Consider the following 20,368-nt stretch of genomic DNA (forward strand, 5'->3'; position numbering starts at 1 on the left):
TCGTGGCGGCGTACAGTACGTGGTGGCGGCGTACAGTACGTGGTGGCGGCATACAGTACGTGGTGGTGGCGTACAGTACGTGGTGGCGGCGTACAGTACGTGGTGGCGGCGTACAGCACGTGGTGGTGGCGTACAGCACGTGGTGGCGGCGTACAGTACGTGGTGGCGGCATACAGTACGTGGTGGCGGCGTACAGTACGTGGTGGCGGCGTACAGTACGTGGTGGCGGCATACAGTACGTGGTGGTGGCGTACAGCACGTGGTGGCGGCGTACAGCACGTGGTGGCGGCGTACAGTACGTGGTGGCGGCATACAGTACGTGGTGGTGGCGTACAGCACGTGGTGGCGGCGTACAGTACGTGGTGGCGGCATACAGTACGTGGTGGCGGCGTACAGTACGTGGTGGCGGCATACAGTACGTGGTGGTGGCGTACAGCACGTGGTGGCGGCGTACAGTACGTGGTGGCGGCATACAGTACGTGGTGGCGGCATACAGTACGTGGTGGCGGCGTACAGTACGTGGTGGCGGCGTACAGTACGTGGTGGCGGCATACAGTACGTGGTGGCGGCGTACAGTACGTGGTGGCGGCATACAGTACGTGGTGGCGGCGTACAGTACGTGGTGGCGGCGTACAGTACGTGGTGGCGGCATACAGTACGTGGTGGCGGCGTACAGTACGTGGTGGCGGCGTACAGTACGTGGTGGCGGCATACAGTACGTGGTGGCGGCATACAGTACGTGGTGGCGGCGTACAGTACGTGGTGGCGGCGTACAGTACGTGGTGGCGGCATACAGTACGTGGTGGCGGCGTACAGTACGTGGTGGCGGCGTACAGTACGTGGTGGCGGCATACAGTACGTGGTGGCGTGGCTTCTTGTCTTTGGTTAGCATTTTGTCTCATGACGATTCAGGCTCTCCACAGACGGAGAGGAACATGAGCAGCACAGTGTCTGCCTCTGCACTGTTGCCTTGGCAACTTTGGCAGACAGGATGTAACATGTGTGTGTGTGTGTGTGTGTGTGTGTGTGTGTGTGTGACCTCTTGCTTTGTATTGTCGGCATGACGGAGGAATGGCACAGTGTGTGCTATAAAAGCCAGGGATGCACAATGTAGAATTGTGGCTGTGCTATGCGAGGCATCACCATGGAGACACTCATTTACTGCACCTTTGTGTTGTCTGGCTCCTTACTTGTGGGTTTAACCACGTTTTCAAACATGCAGGAGACTTTTTCAAACTTTTTCAGCGCATCTACACGGAAACCACTTTTTTTTTCTTTTTAGCGCAAACATATATTTAGATATATGTAAAAAAACAAAAAAAACTGTCAGAATAATTGTATCTGATAATAATTGTATAATTGCATATGAACCTGACAAAAACAAACAACATTAATTAATTTAACCTCCTAAGACCCAGCATCCTCTGAAGTGGACATTCATGTTAAGTCTATAACTTCCTGAGAACAAACGTCCTCCGAAGTGGACATTTGTGTCAAGCAGAGTGGACATTTGTGTTTAGTCTATAACTTCCTGAGAACAAACGTCCTCTGAAGTGGACATTTGTGTCAAGCAGAGTGGACATTCATGTTAAGTATATAACTTCCTGAGAACAAACGTCCTCCGAAGTGGACATTTGTGTCAAGCAGAGTGGACATTTGTGTTGAGTTTATAACTTCCTGAGAACAAACGTCTTCTGAAGTGGACATTTGTGTCAAGCAGAGTGGACATTTGTGTTGAGTTTATAACTTCCTGAGAACAAACGTCCTCTGAAGTGGACATTTGTGTCAAGCAGAGTGGACATTTGTGTTTAGTCTATAACTTCCTGAGAACAAACGTCCTCCGAAGTGGACATTTGTGTCAAGCAGAGTGGACATTTGTGTTGAGTTTATAACCTCCGGAGATCCAGCGTCCTCTGAAGTGGACATTTGTGTCAAGCAGAGTGGACATTTATGTTTAGTCTATAACTTCCTGAGAACAAACGTCCTCTGAAGTGGACATTTGTGTCAAGCAGAGTGGACATTTGTGTTGAGTTTATAACCTCCGGAGATCCAGCGTCCTCTGAAGTGGACATTTGTGTCAAGCAGAGTGGACATTTGTGTTGAGTTTATAACCTCCGGAGATCCAGCGTCCTCTGAAGTGGACATTTGTGTCAAGCAGAGTGGACATTTATGTTTAGTCTATAACTTCCTGAGAACAAACGTCCTCTGAAGTGGACATTTGTGTCAAGCAGAGTGGACATTTATGTTTAGTCTATAACTTCCTGAGAACAAACGTCCTCTGAAGTGGACATTTGTGTCAAGCAGAGTGGACATTTGTGTTGAGTTTATAACCTCCGGAGATCCAGCGTCCTCTGAAGTGGACATTTGTGTCAAGCAGAGTGGACATTTATGTTAAGTATATAACTTCCTGAGAACAAACGTCCTCCGAAGTGGACATTTGTGTCAAGCAGAGTGGACATTTGTGTTGAGTTTATAACCTCCGGAGATCCAGCGTCCTCTGAAGTGGACATTTGTGTCAAGCAGAGTGGACATTCATGTTAAGTATATAACTTCCTGAGAACAAACGTCCTCCGAAGTGGACATTTGTGTCAAGCAGAGTGGACATTTGTGTTGAGTTTATAACCTCCGGAGATCCAGCGTCCTCTGAAGTGGACATTTGTGTCAAGCAGAGTGGACATTTATGTTTAGTCTATAACTTCCTGAGAACAAACGTCCTCTGAAGTGGACATTTGTGTCAAGCAGAGTGGACATTTGTGTTGAGTTTATAACCTCCGGAGATCCAGCGTCCTCTGAAGTGGACATTTGTGTCAAGCAGAGTGGACATTTGTGTTGAGTTTATAACCTCCGGAGATCCAGCGTCCTCTGAAGTGGACATTTGTGTCAAGCAGAGTGGACATTTATGTTTAGTCTATAACTTCCTGAGAACAAACGTCCTCTGAAGTGGACATTTGTGTCAAGCAGAGTGGACATTTATGTTTAGTCTATAACTTCCTGAGAACAAACGTCCTCTGAAGTGGACATTTGTGTCAAGCAGAGTGGACATTTGTGTTGAGTTTATAACCTCCGGAGATCCAGCGTCCTCTGAAGTGGACATTTGTGTCAAGCAGAGTGGACATTTATGTTTAGTCTATAACTTCCTGAGAACAAACGTCCTCTGAAGTGGACATTTGTGTCAAGCAGAGTGGACATTTGTGTTGAGTTTATAACCTCCGGAGATCCAGCGTCCTCTGAAGTGGACATTTGTGTCAAGCAGAGTGGACATTTATGTTTAGTCTATAACTTCCTGAGAACAAACGTCCTCCAAAGTGGACATTTGTGTCAAGCAGAGTGGACATTTGTGTTTAGTCTATAACTTCCTGAGAACAAACGTCCTCTGAAGTGGACATTTGTGTCAAGCAGAGTGGACATTTGTGTTGAGTTTATAACCTCCGGAGATCCAGCGTCCTCTGAAGTGGACATTTGTGTCAAGCAGAGTGGACATTTATGTTAAGTGTGTGACCTCCTAAGACCCAGCGTCCTCTGAAGTGGACATTTGTGTTGAGTTTATAACTTCCTGAGAACAAACGTCCTCTGAAGTGGACATTTGTGTCAAGCAGAGTGGACATTCATGTTTAGTCTATAACTTCCTGAGAACAAACGTCCTCCAAAGTGGACATTTGTGTCAAGCAGAGTGGACATTTGTGTTGAGTTTATAACTTCCTGAGAACAAACGTCCTCTGAAGTGGACATTTGTGTCAAGCAGAGTGGACATTCATGTTTAGTCTATAACTTCCTGAGAACAAACGTCCTCCAAAGTGGACATTTGTGTCAAGCAGAGTGGACATTTATGTTGATTTTACAACCTCCTAAGACCCAGCGTCCTCTGAAGTGGACATTTGTGTCAAGCAGAGTGGACATTTGTGTTAAGTGTGTGACCTCCTAAGAATAAGCGTCCTCTGTGGTGGACGTCTGTGTTAAGTGTGTAATCTTGTGAGAAACGGTGTCCTCTGCAGTGGACATTTGTGTTGAGTTTATAACCTCCGGGGATCCAGCGTCCTCTGAAGTGGACATTTGTGTCAAGCACAGTGGACATTTGTGATAAGTGTGTGACCTCCTAAGACCCAGCGTCCTCTGAAGTGGACATTCATGTTTAGTCTATAACTTCCTGAGAACAAACGTCCTCCAAAGTGGACATTTGTGTCAAGCAGAGTGGACATTTGTGTTGAGTTTATATTCTCCAGAGACCCAACGTCCTCCGAAGTGGACATTTGTGTCAAGCAGAGTGGACATTTGTGATAAGTGTGTGACCTCCTAAGAATCAGCATCCTCTGAAGTGGACATTCATGTTAAGTCTATAACTTCCTGAGAACAAATGTCCTCCAAAGTGGACATTTGTGTCAAGCAGAGTGGACATTTGTGTTTAGTCTATAACTTCCTGAGAACAAATGTCCTCCAAAGTGGACATTTGTGTCAAGCAGAGTGGACATTTGTGTTTAGTCTATAACTTCCTGAGAACAAATGTCCTCCAAAGTGGACATTTGTGTCAAGCAGAGTGGACATTTGTGTTAAGTGTGTGACCTCCTAAGAATAAGCGTCCTCTGTGGTGGACGTCTGTGTTAAGTGTGTAATCTTGTGAGAAACGGTGTCCTCTGCAGTGGTCATTTGTGTTAAGTTAATGTCCACTGCAAAGGACGCTGATTCTCAGTAGGGTAAAAAGTTAACACGTCCACTCTGCCTGACACAAATGTCCACTTCGAAGGACGCTAGTTGGTAGAAGAATGTGTATCTCAAGACAAATGTCCACTGGAAGCACGCTTCATAGATGTCCACTGCGGAGGACACACTTTCTAGACCCAGCGTCCTCTGAAGTGGACATTTGTGTCAAGCAGAGTGGACATCTGTGTGAAGTTCATTATAAACTCAACACAAATGTCCACTTTGGAGGACGTTTGTTCTCAGGAAGTTATAGACTAAACATAAATGTCCACTCAGCTTGACACAAATGTCCACTTCAGAGGACGTTTGTTCTCAGGAAGTTATAGACTAAACACAAATGTCCACTCTGCTTGACACAAATGTCCACTTCAGAGGACGCTGGGTCTCCGGAGGTTATAAACTCAACACAAATGTCCACTCTGCTTGACACAAATGTCCACTTCAGAGGACGTTTGTTCTCAGGAAGTTATAGACTAAACATAAATGTCCACTCAGCTTGACACAAATGTCCACTTCAGAGGACGTTTGTTCTCAGGAAGTTATAGACTAAACACAAATGTCCACTCTGCTTGACACAAATGTCCACTTCAGAGGACGTTTGTTCTCAGGAAGTTATAGACTAAACACAAATGTCCACTCTGCTTGACACAAATGTCCACTTCAGAGGACGCTGGGTCTCCGGAGGTTATAAACTCAACACAAATGTCCACTCTGCTTGACACAAATGTCCACTCTGCTTGACACAAATGTCCACTTCAGAGGACGCTGGGTCTCCGGAGGTTATAAACTCAACACAAATGTCCACTCTGCTTGACACAAATGTCCACTTCAGAGGACGTTTGTTCTCCGGAGGTTATAAACTCAACACAAATGTCCACTCTGCTTGACACAAATGTCCACTTCAGAGGACGTTTGTTCTCAGGAAATTATACACTTAACACAAATGTCCACTCTGCTTGACACAAATGTCCACTTCAGAGGACGTTTGTTCTCAGGAAGTTATAGACTAAACACAAATGTCCACTCTGCTTGACACAAATGTCCACTTCAGAGGACGTTTGTTCTCAGGAAGTTATAGACTAAACACAAATGTCCACTCTGCTTGACACAAATGTCCACTTCAGAGGACGCTGGGTCTCCGGAGGTTATAAACTCAACAAAAATGTCCACTCTGCTTGACACAAATGTCCACTTCAGAGGACGTTTGTTCTCAGGAAATTATACACTTAACACAAATGTCCACTCTGCTTGACACAAATGTCCACTTCAGAGGACGCTGGGTCTCCGGAGGTTATAAACTCAACACAAATGTCCACTCTGCTTGACACAAATGTCCACTTCAGAGGACGTTTGTTCTCAGGAAGTTATAGACTAAACACAAATGTCCACTCTGCTTGACACAAATGTCCACTTCAGAGGACGTTTGTTCTCAGGAAGTTATAGACTAAACACAAATGTCCACTCTGCTTGACACAAATGTCCACTTCAGAGGACGTTTGTTCTCAGGAAGTTATAGACTAAACACAAATGTCCACTCTGCTTGACACAAATGTCCACTTCAGAGGACGTTTGTTCTCAGGAAGTTATAGACTAAACACAAATGTCCACTCTGCTTGACACAAATGTCCACTTCAGAGGACGTTTGTTCTCAGGAAGTTATAGACTCAACACAAATGTCCACTCTGCTTGACACAAATGTCCACTTCAGAAGACGTTTGTTCTCAGGAAGTTATAAACTCAACACAAATGTCCACTCTGCTTGACACAAATGTCCACTTCAGAGGACGTTTGTTCTCAGGAAGTTATAGACTAAACACAAATGTCCACTCTGCTTGACACAAATGTCCACTTCAGAGGACGTTTGTTCTCAGGAAGTTATAGACTAAACACAAATGTCCACTCTGCTTGACACAAATGTCCACTTCAGAGGACGTTTGTTCTCAGGAAGTTATAAACTCAACACAAATGTCCACTCTGCTTGACACAAATGTCCACTTCAGAAGACGTTTGTTCTCAGGAAGTTATAAACTCAACACAAATGTCCACTCTGCTTGACACAAATGTCCACTTTGGAGGACGTTTGTTCTCAGGAAGTTATAGACTAAACATAAATGTCCACTCTGCTTGACACAAATGTCCACTTCAGAGGACGTTTGTTCTCTGGAGGTTATAAACTCAACACAAATGTCCACTCTGCTTGACACAAATGTCCACTTCAGAGGACGTTTGTTCTCAGGAAGTTATAGACTAAACACAAATGTCCACTCTGCTTGACACAAATGTCCACTTCAGAGGACGTTTGTTCTCAGGAAGTTATAAACTCAACACAAATGTCCACTCTGCTTGACACAAATGTCCACTTTGGAGGACGTTTGTTCTCAGGAAGTTATAGACTAAACATAAATGTCCACTCTGCTTGACACAAATGTCCACTTTAGAGGACGTTTGTTCTCTGGAGGTTATAAACTCAACACAAATGTCCACTCTGCTTGACACAAATGTCCACTTTGGAGGACGTTTGTTCTCAGGAAGTTATAAACTCAACACAAATGTCCACTCTGCTTGACACAAATGTCCACTTTAGAGGACGTTTGTTCTCTGGAAGTTATAAACTCAACACAAATGTCCACTCTGCTTGACACAAATGTCCACTTTGGAGGACGTTTGTTCTCAGGAAGTTATAAACTCAACACAAATGTCCACTCTGCTTGACACAAATGTCCACTTTAGAGGACGTTTGTTCTCTGGAAGTTATAAACTCAACACAAATGTCCACTCTGCTTGACACAAATGTCCACTTTAGAGGACGTTTGTTCTCTGGAAGTTATAAACTCAACACAAATGTCCACTCTGCTTGACACAAATGTCCACTTTGGAGGACGTTTGTTCTCAGGAAGTTATAAACTCAACACAAATGTCCACTCTGCTTGACACAAATGTCCACTTTGGAGGACGTTTGTTCTCAGGAAGTTATAGACTAAACATAAATGTCCACTCTGCTTGACACAAATGTCCACTTCAGAAGACGTTTGTTCTCAGGAAGTTATAAACTCAACACAAATGTCCACTCTGCTTGACACAAATGTCCACTTTGGAGGACGTTTGTTCTCAGGAAGTTATAGACTAAACATAAATGTCCACTCTGCTTGACACAAATGTCCACTTTAGAGGACGTTTGTTCTCTGGGGGTTATAAACTCAACACAAATGTCCACTCTGCTTGACACAAATGTCCACTTCAGAAGACGTTTGTTCTCAGGAAGTTATAAACTCAACACAAATGTCCACTCTGCTTGACACAAATGTCCACTTTGGAGGACGTTTGTTCTCAGGAAGTTATAGACTAAACATAAATGTCCACTCTGCTTGACACAAATGTCCACTTTAGAGGACGTTTGTTCTCTGGAGGTTATAAACTCAACACAAATGTCCACTCTGCTTGACACAAATGTCCACTTCAGAGGACGCTGGGTCTCCGGAGGTTATAAACTCAACACAAATGTCCACTCTGCTTGACACAAATGTCCACTTCAGAGGACGTTTGTTCTCAGGAAGTTATAGACTAAACACAAATGTCCACTCTGCTTGACACAAATGTCCACTTTGGAGGACGTTTGTTCTCAGGAAGTTATAGACTAAACATAAATGTCCACTCAGCTTGACACAAATGTCCATTTCAGAGGACGTTTGTTCTCATGAAGTTATAGACTAAACACAAATGTCCACTCTGCTTGACACAAATGTCCACTTCAGAGGACGCTGTGTCTCCGGAGGTTATAAACTCAACACAAATGTCCACTCTGCTTGACACAAATGTCCACTTTGGAGGACGTTTGTTCTCAGGAAGTTATAGACTAAACACAAATGTCCACTCAGCTTGACACAAATGTCCATTTCAGAGGACGTTTGTTCTCAGGAAGTTATAGACTAAACACAAATGTCCACTCTGCTTGACACAAATGTCCACTCTGCTTGACACAAATGTCCACTTTGAGGACGCTGTGTCTCCGGAGGTTATAAACTCAACACAAATGTCCACTCTGCTAGACACAAATGTCCACTTCAGAGGACGTTTGTTCTCAGGAAGTTATAGACTAAACATAAATGTCCACTCTGCTTGACACAAATGTCCACTTCAGAGGACGTTTGTTCTCCGGAGGTTATAGACTCAACACAAATGTCCACTCTGCTTGACACAAATGTCCACTTCAGAGGACGTTTGTTCTCCGGAGGTTATAAACTCAACACAAATGTCCACTCTGCTTGACACAAATGTCCACTTCAGAGGACGTTTGTTCTCAGGAAATTATACACTTAACACAAATGTCCACTCTGCTTGACACAAATGTCCACTTCAGAGGACGTTTGTTCTCAGGAAGTTATAGACTAAACACAAATGTCCACTCTGCTTGACACAAATGTCCACTTCAGAGGACGTTTGTTCTCAGGAAGTTATAGACTAAACACAAATGTCCACTCTGCTTGACACAAATGTCCACTTCAGAGGACGTTTGTTCTCAGGAAGTTATAAACTCAACAAAAATGTCCACTCTGCTTGACACAAATGTCCACTTCAGAGGACGTTTGTTCTCAGGAAATTATACACTTAACACAAATGTCCACTCTGCTTGACACAAATGTCCACTTCAGAGGACGTTTGTTCTCCGGAGGTTATAAACTCAACACAAATGTCCACTCTGCTTGACACAAATGTCCACTTCAGAGGACGTTTGTTCTCAGGAAGTTATAGACTAAACACAAATGTCCACTCTGCTTGACACAAATGTCCACTTCAGAGGACGCTGGGTCTCCGGAGGTTATAAACTCAACACAAATGTCCACTCTGCTTGACACAAATGTCCACTTCAGAGGACGTTTGTTCTCAGGAAGTTATAGACTAAACACAAATGTCCACTCTGCTTGACACAAATGTCCACTTCAGAGGACGTTTGTTCTCAGGAAGTTATAGACTAAACACAAATGTCCACTCTGCTTGACACAAATGTCCACTTCAGAGGACGTTTGTTCTCAGGAAGTTATAGACTCAACACAAATGTCCACTCTGCTTGACACAAATGTCCACTTCAGAAGACGTTTGTTCTCAGGAAGTTATAAACTCAACACAAATGTCCACTCTGCTTGACACAAATGTCCACTTCAGAGGACGTTTGTTCTCAGGAAGTTATAGACTAAACACAAATGTCCACTCTGCTTGACACAAATGTCCACTTCAGAGGACGTTTGTTCTCAGGAAGTTATAGACTAAACACAAATGTCCACTCTGCTTGACACAAATGTCCACTTCAGAGGACGTTTGTTCTCAGGAAGTTATAAACTCAACACAAATGTCCACTCTGCTTGACACAAATGTCCACTTCAGAAGACGTTTGTTCTCAGGAAGTTATAAACTCAACACAAATGTCCACTCTGCTTGACACAAATGTCCACTTCAGAGGACGTTTGTTCTCAGGAAGTTATAGACTAAACACAAATGTCCACTCTGCTTGACACAAATGTCCACTTCAGAGGACGTTTGTTCTCAGGAAGTTATAGACTCAACACAAATGTCCACTCTGCTTGACACAAATGTCCACTTCAGAAGACGTTTGTTCTCAGGAAGTTATAAACTCAACACAAATGTCCACTCTGCTTGACACAAATGTCCACTTCAGAGGACGTTTGTTCTCAGGAAGTTATAGACTAAACACAAATGTCCACTCTGCTTGACACAAATGTCCACTTCAGAGGACGTTTGTTCTCAGGAAGTTATAGACTAAACACAAATGTCCACTCTGCTTGACACAAATGTCCACTTCAGAGGACGTTTGTTCTCAGGAAGTTATAAACTCAACACAAATGTCCACTCTGCTTGACACAAATGTCCACTTCAGAAGACGTTTGTTCTCAGGAAGTTATAAACTCAACACAAATGTCCACTCTGCTTGACACAAATGTCCACTTTGGAGGACGTTTGTTCTCAGGAAGTTATAGACTAAACATAAATGTCCACTCTGCTTGACACAAATGTCCACTTCAGAGGACGTTTGTTCTCTGGAGGTTATAAACTCAACACAAATGTCCACTCTGCTTGACACAAATGTCCACTTCAGAGGACGTTTGTTCTCAGGAAGTTATAGACTAAACACAAATGTCCACTCTGCTTGACACAAATGTCCACTTCAGAGGACGTTTGTTCTCAGGAAGTTATAAACTCAACACAAATGTCCACTCTGCTTGACACAAATGTCCACTTCAGAAGACGTTTGTTCTCAGGAAGTTATAAACTCAACACAAATGTCCACTCTGCTTGACACAAATGTCCACTTTGGAGGACGTTTGTTCTCAGGAAGTTATAGACTAAACATAAATGTCCACTCTGCTTGACACAAATGTCCACTTCAGAAGACGTTTGTTCTCAGGAAGTTATAAACTCAACACAAATGTCCACTCTGCTTGACACAAATGTCCACTTTGGAGGACGTTTGTTCTCAGGAAGTTATAGACTAAACATAAATGTCCACTCTGCTTGACACAAATGTCCACTTTAGAGGACGTTTGTTCTCTGGAGGTTATAAACTCAACACAAATGTCCACTCTGCTTGACACAAATGTCCATTTCAGAGGACGCTGTGTCTCCGGAGGTTATAAACTCAACACAAATGTCCACTCTGCTTGACACAAATGTCCACTTCAGAGGACGCTGGATCTCCGGAGGTTATAAACTCAACACAAATGTCCACTCTGCTTGACACAAATGTCCACTTCAGAGGACGTTTGTTCTCAGGAAGTTATAGACTAAACACAAATGTCCACTCTGCTTGACACAAATGTCCACTTTGGAGGACGTTTGTTCTCAGGAAGTTATAGACTAAACATAAATGTCCACTCAGCTTGACACAAATGTCCATTTCAGAGGACGTTTGTTCTCAGGAAGTTATAGACTAAACACAAATGTCCACTCTGCTTGACACAAATGTCCACTTCAGAGGACGCTGTGTCTCCGGAGGTTATAAACTCAACACAAATGTCCACTCTGCTTGACACAAATGTCCACTTTGGAGGACGTTTGTTCTCAGGAAGTTATAGACTAAACACAAATGTCCACTCAGCTTGACACAAATGTCCATTTCAGAGGACGTTTGTTCTCAGGAAGTTATAGACTAAACACAAATGTCCACTCTGCTTGACACAAATGTCCACTCTGCTTGACACAAATGTCCACTTTGAGGACGCTGTGTCTCCGGAGGTTATAAACTCAACACAAATGTCCACTCTGCTAGACACAAATGTCCACTTCAGAGGACGTTTGTTCTCAGGAAGTTATAGACTAAACATAAATGTCCACTCTGCTTGACACAAATGTCCACTTCAGAGGACGTTTGTTCTCCGGAGGTTATAAACTCAACACAAATGTCCACTCTGCTTGACACAAGAGCCCACTTTGGAGGACGTTTGTTCTCAGGAAGTTATAGACTAAACACAAATGTCCACTTCAGAGGACGCTGGGTCTCCGGAGGTTATAAACTCAACACACATGTCCACTCTGCTTGACACAAATGTCCACTTCAGAGGACGTTTGTTCTCAGGAAGTTATAGACTAAACATAAATGTCCACTCTGCTTGACACAAATGTCCACTTTGGAGGACGTTTGTTCTCAGGAAGTTATATACTTAACATGAATGTCCACTTCTGAGGACGCTGGGTCTTAGGAGGTTAAGGAAATATTAAATGATACCAAAATGCATACATTGAGTGAATTCATACTCTATAAAGACATTGTGAAAAAGGGTTTTTCTTTTTAGAAATTTTAGCAAACGTATTAAATCCACCTGGCCGACAGTAAAGCACGGCAAAGTCCACAAAGTATCGAGCAAAGGCCGTGAATACTTACAGTAATGCACGTATTGTTTTTATTTTTAATACATTAGTGAGCATTTCTTTAAAAAAATTAATAAATCAATCACTTTGTCGACATGGGGTATTGTGTGTAGAATTTTGAGGATAGAAATTAACTGAGGAAAAAAGGGCACTAACGTAACAAAACGCGGAGAAAGTGAAGCGCCGTGAATGCTTACAGTAATGCTAGTATTGTTTTTATTTTTTAATACATTTGTGAGAATTTCATTAAAAAAAAATAATAAATCACTTTGTCAATATGGGGAATTGTGTGTAGAATTTTGAGAATAGAAATTAACTTAGGAAAAAAAGGCACAAACGTAACAAAATGTGGAAAAAGTGAAGCGCCGTGAATACTTACAATAATGCTAGTATTGTTTTGTTTTTTTTAAATACATTTGTGAGCATTTCTTTAAAAATAAATAAATAAATAAATCACTTTGTCAATATGGGGAATTGTGTGTAGAATTTTGAGGATAGAAAAAAATTTTGGGAAAAAAAGGCGCTAACGTAACAAAACGTGGAGAAAGTGAAGCGTCGGGAATACTTACAGTAATGCTCGTATTGTTTTTATTTTTTAATACATTTGTGAGAATTTCATTAAAAAAAAATAATAAATCACTTTGTCAATATGGGGAATTGTGTGTAGAATTTTGAGAATAGAAATTAACTTAGGAAAAAAAGGCACAAACGTAACAAAATGTGGAAAAAGTGAAGCGCCGTGAATACTTACAATAATGCTAGTATTGTTTTGTTTTTTTTTAAATACATTTGTGAGCATTTCTTTAAAAATAAATAAATAAATAAATCACTTTGTCAATATGGGGAATTGTGTGTAGAATTTTGAGGATAGAAATACATTTTGGGGAAAAAAGGCGCTAACGTAACAAAACGTGGAGAAAGTGAAGCGCCGTGAATACTTACAGTCATGCTCGCATTGTTTTTATTTTTTAATACATTTGTGAGCATTTCTATAAAATAAATACATAAATAGATCACTTTGTCAATATGGGGAATTGAGTGTAGAATTTTGAGGATAGAAATACATTTAGAGGAAAAAAAGGCACTAACGTAACAAAACGTGGAGAAAGTGAAGCGTCGTGAATACTTACAGTAATGCTCGTATTGTTTTTATTTTTTAATACATTTGTGAGAATTAAAAAAAATAAAATAAAATCACTTTGTCAATATGGGGAATTGTGTGTAGAATTTTGAGGATGGAAATTAATTTAGGGAAAAAAAGGCGCTAACGTAACAAAATGTGGAGAAAGTGAAGCGCCCGTGATTCATATTTGTCTGACACATGAAACGTGAACAACTGCAGGGCTGCGCTATCCACTTTGGCCGCCGGGTGGCAGTAGAGTGTTGAACATCTTTTTCCGACTTTGACCGCAGTGTAAGTTGCTATGCGGGGCGGCGCTTTCCATCATTTTCAGCAGACTGCATTACAAAATGAATCCCCCTTCCCTGCTGTGTGCGGCAATTTTGCATGAAATACAACATCTGATCTTTTTGACGGGGAATATCAAGCACACACACACACACACACACACACACACACGCACACACACACACACACACACACACGTCTCACCTATGTACAAGGAGGAGTCCTTCCTGTGGACGTGGTCGTCGATGTAGGAGACCCCCAGGGGTTGGACGGGCGTGGCCCCGATGCCCAGCAGGACCTGGGCGCCGATGAGCAGCAGGTACATCATGTTGGTGCTGGCGCGGTCGCCGCATTTATACGCCGAGTCTTTGTTGTCGGAGCGGGTGCTGTTGGAGCACACGTCCCGGCCGTCCTCGGCGTGCCAGGAGTCCCCGGCCTCGTACTCGTACTGGTGGGTCAAGAACTCAGGCAGCGCCGAGAGCAGCGCCCCCAGCGCCATGACGATGCCGCCGCAGCCGATCAAGCGCGGCCGGTGGGCCTTGGCGCCGAAGTAGCTGACGAAGAGGATGAGGGCCAGGTTGCCGATCTCGAAGCTGCTGGCGATCACGCCCACGTCGGCGCTCTGCAGGTTGAAGCGTCTCTCCAGCGTGGTCAGAACGCTCACCTGGCGGGGGACAGAGGCCCAGGGACGCAGCGTGAAAAGTCGGGAGTGCACACCTTCAAACTCGGCGCGGCGTCACGGCCAACGAGTCAAAATAGTGGTTCACAATTCAGGGCATAAAAATTTGGTGCATAAAAATTGTGTAAAAATTCTATATAAAAAAAATTCAGAGCCGAAAAATTTTTTTGTTTTGAAATTCAGTGTGTAGAAATCAGGGTATACCATTTTTGTGTAAAACTAATTTAAAAAAGAAAAACATGAGTTTTAAAATTCAGTGAGTTAAAATCAGTGTACCTGTAAAAGAAAATGTGTGGAAAAAATCTTTGAGTGCAACAAATTTTGGTGCACAACAATTCATTGTGTAGAAATTCAATGGTGAAGAAGAAAATTTATTGTAGGAAAATTCAGTAAAAAAAAAAAAATGTATAGCAAAATTTGCTGCATAAAAAAATTGTGAAGAAATTCAATTTAAAAAATGTAATGCAGACAAAAAATAGTGTTTTAAAATTCAGTGTGTAAAAAATTGTGCGGTATTGTGTAGAAATTCAATTGATATATTTTTAAGTTTTAAAATTCATTGTGAAAAAAATCAGTGTATACAATTTTTGTGTAAAAAAAATGTAAAAAAGAAAAACATGAGTTTTAAAATTCAGTGAGTTAAAATCAATGTACATGTATAAGAAAATGTGTGGGGAAAAAATTGGAGTGCAACGAATTTTGGTGCACAACAATTCATTGTGTAGAAATTCAATGGTGAAGAAGAAAATTTACTGTAGGAAAATTCAGTAAAAAAAAAAAATGTGTAGCAAACTTTGCTGCATAAAAAAATTGTGAAGAAATTCAATTTAAAAAATTTAGTGCAGACAAAAAATTGTGTTTTAAAATTCAGTGTGTAAAAAATTGTGCGGTATTGTGTAGAAATTCAATATATATATTTTTAAGTTTTAAAATTCAGTGTGAAAAAAATCAGTGTATACAATTTTTGTGTAAAAAAAAATGTAAAAAAGAAAAACATGAGTTTTAAAATTCAGTGAGTTAAAATCAATGTACAAGAATAAGAAAATGTGTGGGGAAAAAATTGAGTGCAACAAATTTTGGTGCACAACAATTCATTGTGTAGAAATTCAATGGTGAAGAAGAAAATTTACTGTAGGAAAATTCAGTAAAAAAAAAAAGTGTAGCAAAATTTGTTGCATAAAAAAATTGTGAAGAAATTCAATTTAAAAAATGTAATGCAGACAAAAAATTGTGTTTTAAAATTCAGTGTGTAAAAAATTGTGCGGTATTGTGTAGAAATTCAATTTATATATTTTTAAGTTTTAAAATTCAGTGAGTTAAAGTCAATGTACATGTATAAGAAAATGTGTGGGGAAAAATTGGAGTGCAACAAATTTTGGTGCACAACAATTCATTGTGTAGAAATTCAACGGTGAAGAAGAAAATTTACTGTAGGAAAATTCAGTAAAAAAAAAAAAATGTGTAGCAAAATTTGCTGCATAAAAAAATTGTGAAGAAATTCAATTTAAAAAATGTAATGCAGACAAAAAATAGTGTTTTAAAATTCAGTGTGTAAAAAATTGTGCGGTATTGTGTAGAAATTCAATGTATTTATTTTTAAGTTTTAAAATTCAGTGGGAAAAAAATCAGTGTATACAATTTTTGTGTAAAAAAAAAATGTAAAAAAGAAAAACATGAGTTTTAAAATTCAGTGAGTTAAAATCAATGTACATGTATAAGAAAATGTTTGGGGAAAAAATTGAGCGCAACAAATTTTGGTGCACAACAATTCATTGGGTAGAAATTCAATGGTGAAGAAAAAAATTTATTGTAGGAAAATTCAGTAAAAAAAAAAGTGTAGCAAAATTTGCTGCATAAAAAAATTGTGAAAAAATTCAATTTAAAAAATGTAATGCAGACAAAAAATAGTGTTTTAAAATTCAGTGTGTAAAAAATTGTGCGGTATTGTGTAGAAATTCAATGTATTTATTTTTAAGTTTTAAAATTCAGTGGGAAAAAAATCAGTGTATACAATTTTTGTGTGAAAAAAAAAATGTAAAAAAGAAAAACATGAGTTTTAAAATTCAGTGAGTTAAAATCAATGTACATGTATAAGAAAATGTGTGGGAAAAAATTGAGTGCAACAAATTTTGGTGCACAACAATTCATTGTGTAGAAATTCAATGGTGAAGAAGAAAATTTATTGTAGGAAAATTCAGTAAAAAAAAAAGTGTAGCAAAATTTGCTGCATAAAAAAATTGTGAAGAAATTCAATTAAAAAAATGTAGTGCGGACAAAAAATAGTGTTTTAAAATTCAGTGTGTAAAAATTGTGCGGTATTGTGTAGAAATTCAATTTATATATTTTTAAGTTTTAAAATTCATTGTGAAAAAAATCAGTGTATACAATTTTTGTGTAAAAAAAATGTAAAAAAGAAAAACATGAGTTTTAAAATTCAGTGAGTTAAAATCAATGTACATGTATAAGAAAATGTGTGGGAAAAATTGAGTGCAACAAATTTTGGTGCACAACAATTCATTGTGTAGAAATTCAATGGTGAAGAAGAAAATTTACTGTAGGAAAATTCAGTAAAAAAAAAAAATGTGTAGCAAAATTTGCTGCATAAAAAAATTGTGAAGAAATTCAATTTAAAAAATGTAATGCAGACAAAAAATAGTGTTTTAAAATTCAGTGTGTAAAAATTGTGCGGTATTGTGTAGAAATTCAATTTATATATTTTTAAGTTTTAAAATTCATTGTGAAAAAAATCAGTGTATACAATTTTTGTGTAAAAAAAATGTAAAAAAGAAAAACATGAGTTTTAAAATTCAGTGAGTTAAAATCAATGTACATGTATAAGAAAATGTGTGGGAAAAATTGAGTGCAACAAATTTTGGTGCACAACAATTCATTGTGTAGAAATTCAATGGTGAAGAAGAAAATTTACTGTAGGAAAATTCAGTAAAAAAAAAAAATGTGTAGCAAAATTTGCTGCATAAAAAAATTGTGAAGAAATTCAATTTAAAAAATGTAATGCAGACAAAAAATAGTGTTTTAAAATTCAGTGTGTAAAAAATTGTGCGGTATTGTGTAGAAATTCAATTTATATATTTTTAAGTTTTAAAATTCAGTGTGAAAAAAATCAGTGTATACAATTTTTGTGTAAAAAAAAAATGTAAAAAAGAAAAACATGAGTTTTAAAATTCAGTGAGTTAAAATCAATGTACATGTATAAGAAAATGTTTGGGGAAAAAATTGAGTGCAACAAATTTTGGTGCACAACAATTCATTGGGTAGAAATTCAATGGTGAAGAAAAAAATTTATTGTAGGAAAATTCAGTAAAAAAAAAAAAATGTATAGCAAACATTGCTGCATAAAAAAAATTGTGAAGAAATTCAATTGAAAAAATGTAGTGCAGACAAAAAAATAGTGTTTTAAAACTCAGTGTGTAAAAAATAGTGCGGTATCAATTGTGTAGAAATTCAATATATATATTTTTAAGTTTTAAAATTCAGTGTGAAAAAAATCAGTGTATAGATTTTTTGTGTAAAAAAAAATGTAAAAAAGAAAAACATGAGTTTTAAAATTCAGTGAGTTAAAATCAGTGTACATGTATAAGAAAATGTGTGGGGGGAAAATTGGAGTGCAACAAATTTTGGTGCACAACAATTCATTGTGTAGAAATTCAATGGTGAAGAAAAAATTTACTGTAGGAAAATTCAGTAAAAAAAAAAAATGTGTAACAAAATTTGTTGCATAAAAAAATTGTGAAGAAATTCAATTTAAAAAATGTAATGCAGACAAAAAATTGTGTTTTAAAATTCAGTGTGTAAAAAATTGTGCGGTATTGTGTAGAAATTCAATTTATATATTTTTAAGTTTTAAAATTCAGTGAGTTAAAATCAATGTACATGTATAAGAAAATGTGTGGGGAAAAATTTGAGTGCAACAAATTTTAGTACACAACAATTCATTGTGTAGAAATTCAATGGTGAAGAAGAAAATTTATCGTAGGAAAATTCAGTAAAAAAAAAAGTGTAGCAAAATTTGCTGCATAAAAAAATTGTGTAGAAATTCAATTAAAAAAATGTAGTGTAGACAAAAAAATTGTGTTTTAAAACTCAGTGTGTAAAAAATAGTGCTGTATCAATTGTGTAGAAATTCAATATATATATTTTTAAGTTTTAAAATTCAGTGTGAAAAAAATCGGTGTATACAATTTTTGTGTAAAAAAAATGGTAAAAAAGAAAAACATGAGTTTTAAAATTCAGTGAGTTAAAATCAGTGTACATGTATAAGAAAATGTGTGGGAAAAAATTGAGTGCAACAAATTTTGGTGCGTAACAATTCATTGTGTAGAAATTCAATGGTGAAGAAGAAAATTTATTGTAGGAAAATTCAGTAAAAAAAAAAATGTGAGGCAAAATTTGCTGCATAAAAAAAATTGTGAAGAAATTCAATTTAAAAAATGTAATGCAGACAAAAAATAGTGTTTTAAAATTCAGTGTGTAAAAAATTGTGCGGTATTGTGTAGAAATTCAATGTATTTATTTTTAAGTTTTAAAATTCAGTGGGAAAAAAATCAGTGTATACAATTTTTGTGTAAAAAAAAAAATGTAAAAAAGAAAAACATGAGTTTTAAAATTCAGTGAGTTAAAATCAATGTACATGTATAAGAAAATGTGTGGGAAAAATTGAGTGCAACAAATTTTGGTGCACAACAATTAATTGGGTAGAAATTCAATGGTGAAGAAGAAAATTTATTTAGGAAAATTCAGTAAAAAAAAAAAAATGTATAGCAAAATTTGCTGCATAAAAAAATTGTGAAGAAATTCAATTAAAAAAATGTAGTGCGGACAAAAAATAGTGTTTTAAAATTCAGTGTGTAAAAAATTGTGCGGTATTGTGTAGAAATTCAATTTATATATATTTAAGTTTTAAAATTCAGTGTGAAAAAAATCAGTGTATACAATTTTTGTGTAAAAAAAAAAAGTAAAAAAGAAAAACATGAGTTTTAAAATTCAGTGAGTTAAAATCAATGTACATGTATAAGAAAATGTGTGGGAAAAAATTGAGTGCAACAAATTTTGGTGCACAACAATTCATTGGGTAGAAATTCAATGGTGAAGAAGAAAATTTATTGTAGGAAAATTCAGTAAAAAAAAAAGTGTAGCAAAATTTGCTGCATAAAAAAATTGTGAAGAAATTCAATTTAAAAAATGTAATGCAGACAAAAAATAGTGTTTTAAAATTCAGTGTGTAAAAAATTGTGCGGTATTGTGTAGAAATTCAATGTATTTATTTTTAAGTTTTAAAATTCAGTGGGAAAAAAATCAGTGTATACAATTTTTGTGTAAAAAAAAAAATGTAAAAAAGAAAAACATGAGTTTTAAAATTCAGTGAGTTAAAATCAATGTACATGTATAAGAAAATGTGTGGGAAAAAATTGAGTGCAACAAATTTTGGTGCACAACAATTCATTGGGTAGAAATTCAATGGTGAAGAAAAAAATTTATTGAAGGAAAATTCAGTAAAAAAAAAAAAAAATGTATAGCAAAATTTGCTGCATAAAAAAATTGTGAAGAAATTCAATTTAAAAAATGTAGTGCAGACAAAAAATTGTGTTTTAAAATTCAGTGTGTAAAAAATTGTGCGGTATTGTGTAGAAATTCAATATATATATTTTTAAGTTTTAAAATTCAGTGTGAAAAAAATCAGTGTATACAAT

General features: G+C 37.9%; 1 protein-coding gene across 1 annotated transcript in view; it reads right to left on the minus strand.

Moving 5' to 3' along the window:
• LOC133546873 (solute carrier organic anion transporter family member 3A1-like) overlaps positions 1-20,368 on the minus strand; it is a 77,297-nt gene that overhangs the window by 42,385 nt on the left and 14,544 nt on the right. The window contains exon 2 of the mRNA XM_061892727.1: positions 14,186-14,645. Coding sequence (XP_061748711.1) covers positions 14,186-14,645 — 460 coding nt within the window. The remainder of the gene's footprint in view (positions 1-14,185; positions 14,646-20,368) is intronic.

The sequence above is a fragment of the Nerophis ophidion genome, linkage group LG02 (assembly GCF_033978795.1).
Source record: "Nerophis ophidion isolate RoL-2023_Sa linkage group LG02, RoL_Noph_v1.0, whole genome shotgun sequence".
Classification (NCBI taxonomy): domain Eukaryota; kingdom Metazoa; phylum Chordata; class Actinopteri; order Syngnathiformes; family Syngnathidae; genus Nerophis; species Nerophis ophidion.